The sequence below is a fragment of the Sinocyclocheilus rhinocerous genome, unplaced genomic scaffold (assembly GCF_001515625.1).
Source record: "Sinocyclocheilus rhinocerous isolate Xijiao unplaced genomic scaffold, SAMN03320098_v1.1 scaffold1717, whole genome shotgun sequence".
Taxonomy (NCBI): domain Eukaryota; kingdom Metazoa; phylum Chordata; class Actinopteri; order Cypriniformes; family Cyprinidae; genus Sinocyclocheilus; species Sinocyclocheilus rhinocerous.
In genome coordinates this window covers 591522-596902 of record NW_015660014.1, presented here as the reverse complement: position 1 = coordinate 596902, position 5381 = coordinate 591522, and the positions used below count along the sequence as shown (strand labels likewise).

Sequence of the window (5381 nt, the reverse complement as noted above, 5' to 3'; positions counted from 1 at the left end):
AAAAGTGTACTTAAGTACAATACTCAAGTAAATGTACTTAGTTACTGTCCGCCTCTGGAAATATGTAGAGATATGGATTTATTTACATCTTTACTGTCATTTCTTAAAAAAAAAACAGTTAATTTAAGTTTATTGCCATCAGCAACACTGCTTTAACAAAAAAGCAAAACAGAAAGACTTATTTGACATCAAAACAAAAATAAAAAAATGCTGTATAATCGCTCTCGCTCTACTTTGATGTCACACACAGAACGGTCTGCAGCTTACTGTCCGCCTCTGGAAATATGTAGAGATATGGATTTATTTACATCTTTACTGTCATTTCTTAAAAAAAAAACTGTTAATTTAAGTTTATTGCCATATCAGCTTCACAGGCTATTTCATGGCAAAGATTATACATTAAAAATATAGTAGAACACAAAATACAAATACAATAAACATAAATAAATCAATAAAGACAATTATAAAACAAAGTATCTGTCATTTCTTTTGTGAAAAAATATATAAATTAATTATTGTTTAAATGTATTATTGTTTAAAAAATTAAATTATTCATTAATTATACTATATAAAATGAAAAACATGTTAAAATAACATTTATTATAATAACAAAGATTAAAACTAAGATTAGAAATATAAACTAAATTAAAAACAAAAATGGTTTGTGTGTTGGAGCAGGGCAAGTACAAATCTGAACAACTGGCTTGACTGGCCAAGCAGAAAAAACCTTACTGTTAAGCCCTGTAATATCTTCATTTTAATCCTCACCACTTGTCTCTTTCCTGTCTGCAAACTCTGTCTTCACAGTAGCCACCCTTGCAGTGGAAACGCAACGCATAGCCAAGTTCTGCACCTAAAAAAAGAGAGACAGACAAAGGAAATTATGCAAGAGGCAAAATAATGAAACGTGTGAAAGGGAGAAGGGTACACCAGCAACATCACAATGAACAATGATCTTAACACTATGGTCTAACCAGATTTCCACCGACAAGTAATATTTAATTCTAAACTGACAGTGAAATGCTATTAAACAGAATCACAACCATTACGAATATATTTGATGTTTAATATACAGTTATATTCTGCAGGATTTTAGACCAATAAGATTTGATTGTGGACAAAGAAAGACACAAAAAACATAAAATGCATGGTGAAGTTGCTTAGGAAATAGGATTTATCACTTACTACATTGCCCCAGATTATGGCACAGTTTAAATGTCAAGAAAAAAAAAACAGAAGGCCAAATGTCACACCTGATCATTGTCTGTCTGGTTACTTGAGGATGTGGGAACTGTTTCCTGTTGCTGCTGTTGCTGGGGCTGCTGTTGGGCAACCGTTGCAACAGCAGCTGTCGCCGTACCACCAGGCATGAAAATGAGCTGAGGGGTGAGAGGTGCCCTGAGAGAGCGGTTTACCTGTGAGTGGTCAGACCAGTAAAATTACAACCTCAGGAAAAGAGTGAGCTTGGATAAACATTACATTAACGGTCACCAGGTGAACAGTTTTATACTGTTGTACAGTGTTATTACATTAGGCCTTGGTCTGGATTTAAGTGCACTCTGACAATACACTTACTCTCAAGTACATCTGACCCTGTCCCCCCGAGTTTCCACCCAACAAAACTGACTGACTAAGGGCTGTTGATGTTGCAGAGGTGGCAGGTCCCACTGGACGGGGGCTTGTCATGATCCCTCCACCAGAGGTGGTACTTAAGTTGACCTAAAAAAAGTACACCATAGATCAGCTCTATTTAATAAAACGTTCCAAAATGATCGTCAAAAAGGCATAAGCACATTTTCACAAACAAAGAACTGAGCATAGTTGTAATTTCCATTAGCCATGTCACACATTTAATAGATTCAAAACAACTCACTGTGCATTGCGCTGAACTTGTAGCTTGAGAGACACTGTTACTGGGAGAGCTGGACTGACGACTGGCTGCAAGAGTTGCCTGAAAGTATAAAAAGGAAATATCTCAGGGTGAAATACAGAAAAAAGTAATTTGTAGAATAACACTACAGATGGTACACTTTTTGGTGTAAAATAACAACATTTATGAAAAAAATACATTTTATTGAATGTTTTTAATAACAACAATAATAATGGTAATTATGGTAAATACATAATGTTAATAGAAATATAACAATTATTAGCAATAATATTTTTATAACTCCATAGTAATACATTTCCATTTGCAATAAATAACTGGAAAGTTTATAACTACAATGTAACTCCATGAAAGCTATGAATTCATAAACACTGAAAAACAATTACAATACAATATGGTGCAAAACAATGCTTTTGTATTGAATATAAGACATGTTAATTCATATATCAACACAGCTGAATTTTCAGCAGCCATTACTCCAGACTTCAGTGTCAAATGTTTCTTTAGAAATAATTCCAAAATGCTAATTTGGTGCTCAAGAAACATTTCTTATTATTTTGCTTGTTGAAAACAATTATGCTGCTGCTGCTTAGTATTTTTGTGGATTTTTCAGTATTCCTTGATCATTATAAAGTTCAAAAGAACAGCATTTATTTAAAATAAGAAATCTTTTGTAACATAATAAATGTATTTACTGTCACTTTTGATCAATTATGTCCTTGCTGAAAAAAAAAAATATATATATATATATATATATATATAAAACAGTAGTGTACTTAATTTATCCAAGCAGGTAAAAATGATTAATCCTCTAGAACAAACAGCAGGGCTGAGATTTTACAAAGCTGATATGATTTTTAAAAACATTCTGCATAATTTGGTTGTTTTTCCTCATCCACCGGGGATAATATCACTAATCATTTTTTTTTGTGGATTTTGCTTGATATGATTTACTGACTGAGTCTGACCTGTTGCACAGCAGCCAGGTTATGGAGTTGAGCGCTGTTGATCTGCTGCTGCAGCATCAGTTGCTGGAAGTACTGAGCTGCATTGGGCTGCCTCTGTAATGCTTGCAGTGCCTGGAAACATATTTAACAATACAGACAACTACATTTCACACAATTCAAGTCACACAGAGGCATTGACGTGAATAAGTGATTTAAATTACACTTCAGTTTGGCTGTTAGTGGAGTTTGCAGTGGCTTTGTGACCCACCTGCACGGCTTGCCTTTCATACAGAGACATTTGAGCTATCTGAGGGGGGCGGGAGTTTCCCCCCGATGCTGCGCTGTTATTGGCTGAGCTGGAGTTGTTCTGGTCTTCTCCTGCCTCCATGCTCACTGGATGGACGACCAGTCAATCAAACTTTGTAATAGAATACCAGAGGAAAATATGCATAAACAAACGAATTAGAAGAGGTTGTATGCTTACCTGTTCCATAAAATATGAATTAAAACAGCTAATTGTAATCAAAACAATGCAGTAGTAGAACACTTTCGCACAGGCAACTTGTTAGAGCACTCAAGTCTGTTCAAATCTTTTGATTGAATATCTTTAAAATAACCAAAACAATGTTACTTAGTTTTAATGTATATAACATTAGAAATTAATATATAAAGGTTAATGTTATCTGTCATCTGCGGGTGACGAATTATCAGGGTTCTGCATACTAGACAAAATAACACCATGCACAATTATTTATTTTCATATGTGTACGAGCAAAAGCAATGCATTGGGTGGAAACAGACACCATGTCCACCCCCAGTATCTCATCCGCTGCTGCAAAAATGTTGGCGAACTGGCGACTCCCAAAGTGCCAGACAGCCAGAATTTTACCTCTCTGCGATCGGCACTGATTTTTCAACCACCAGGAAACGTTGAGTCCACGGTGCTTATGATATCGATATAATATAGTTCCAGTGTTTATTTTATGCTTTTGCAAGTATTGTTGGAATTCCTCAAACAACGGTGATTGTGATGAGGCTCAAAAAAAGCGATGAAACCCCGCTCCGCTCCGCCCCCCCCGCACTGTTTACTATACTTTTTCCGGCGCCAAAAATGACGTGCCAGATAGAAGTCTGCAGCGGCGTCATATAATTACACAATAAAAGTCCGTCCGTCTGTCTGCCTGTCTGTACAATAAATAAATAAATCCATACCTGCAATACATACGCTAACAAAAATAGATTTTAAAAAAATCCAGCGGAAAACATGAACGCCAAGCTCTTGAATTTGAAATCAAACATTTTGATTTCTTAAATAACAAGTAAAAATATTATGCATTTATGTCAAAAATAAATACATTAAAATAAAACAAATCAAATGGTGAACCATTAAGTAAAAAGCTAATTAAAACACTTTCACTTTCTTTCATTTAAGCATACATATAGCATTACACAATTTTCAACAAATATTTTCAACAAATATTTAATAAAAATGTAATTCATATTTTAAAACATATGAATAATTATATTCATAATTAATCTATTCAACTATTCAAATTAATTTAATTTTAAAACATTTATTCCATAAATTGGAAACATGTTCATCTTTAAAGAGATTTATGTAAGTCATTGTTGAATGACTCACACTGACATTTAATAATTTACCAAAAATAAAAACATGATATGAACACACATGCAATCAGGTGGAAAGAAAATGACTGATAAATGTGACAGATAAAGACTTTTAGTGTTGCAAGGGCTCATTTGCAATCTGGGCTGACCTGTTATTCAGCTGATGTCTAAACTGACGATATAAGCACAGGTAGTCATGTATGCGCATGAAGTCTTGTTATGATTTGACTTCTAGAATAAGATGAAAACTTCAGTAAGTATATATTTTCTCCACTATTTTAGAGTAGACACTTATTATATATGTTATGTATAAGAAATATTAGTACTGACAGGACAAAACTAATTATGTGATACACAAAATATACACAATATATGCTATAAAGACATAATTATAAAAAAAAACATAAATGGTTAACATAGATTATCATGATGTGCTAAACAAAAGTGAATTGCTATCATTTTAAAAGAAGAGATAAAATCCTTTGACTAACAAAGCATATAGAGATCACATGACAGGGTGTGACATGAAAATTTTCAGGTGCCAAGTTCAAAACGGGCACCGTTCTAGGGTTTTGTTGCCTGAAAAAGCGTGCCTGGTTCCAGTGGAAGCACCAGCACCAGTGGTATATCGGTAAGTGACTACCTAGTACTGCTAAAGTCATTTCGATTTAACTTGCCCAATGGTGTCCTGAACCCTAAGGTCATCAGACTCTCGCAGAACGCAGGCATCATTCAGAAAGCCCAGGATATTGTAAAAGAACTGGAAAACTTTAAGCTTCAGTTTAACACCATTCCACGTCTTGGCTGCTGGGAACTAAAAAACTCACTGTCACTGAAAGACAATGGAAAAATTCTTGAACTCACAGTGATGATTTTCTTTGAAAAAAAGGGAAAATTCAGAGGAGCACAGTGGAAGA

General features: G+C 34.4%; 1 protein-coding gene across 2 annotated transcripts in view; it reads right to left on the bottom strand.

Moving 5' to 3' along the window:
- Positions 1-3909, bottom strand: part of LOC107724796 (polyhomeotic-like protein 1) — a 9778-nt gene extending 5869 nt beyond the window's left edge. Inside the window, exons 1-7 of one of the 2 annotated variants that reach the window (XM_016533845.1) lie at positions 3725-3909; positions 3104-3253; positions 2857-2967; positions 1874-1951; positions 1576-1719; positions 1254-1415; positions 769-853 (exon numbers count right to left, since the gene is read on the bottom strand). In XM_016533845.1, coding sequence (XP_016389331.1) covers positions 769-853; positions 1254-1415; positions 1576-1719; positions 1874-1951; positions 2857-2967; positions 3104-3223 — 700 coding nt within the window. In that variant the 5' untranslated portion in view covers positions 3224-3253; positions 3725-3909. The remainder of the gene's footprint in view (positions 1-768; positions 854-1253; positions 1416-1575; positions 1720-1873; positions 1952-2856; positions 2968-3103; positions 3254-3724) is intronic. The other variant, XM_016533846.1, reaches the window with a different exon arrangement.
- Between the last annotated feature and the right edge of the window lie 1472 nt (positions 3910-5381).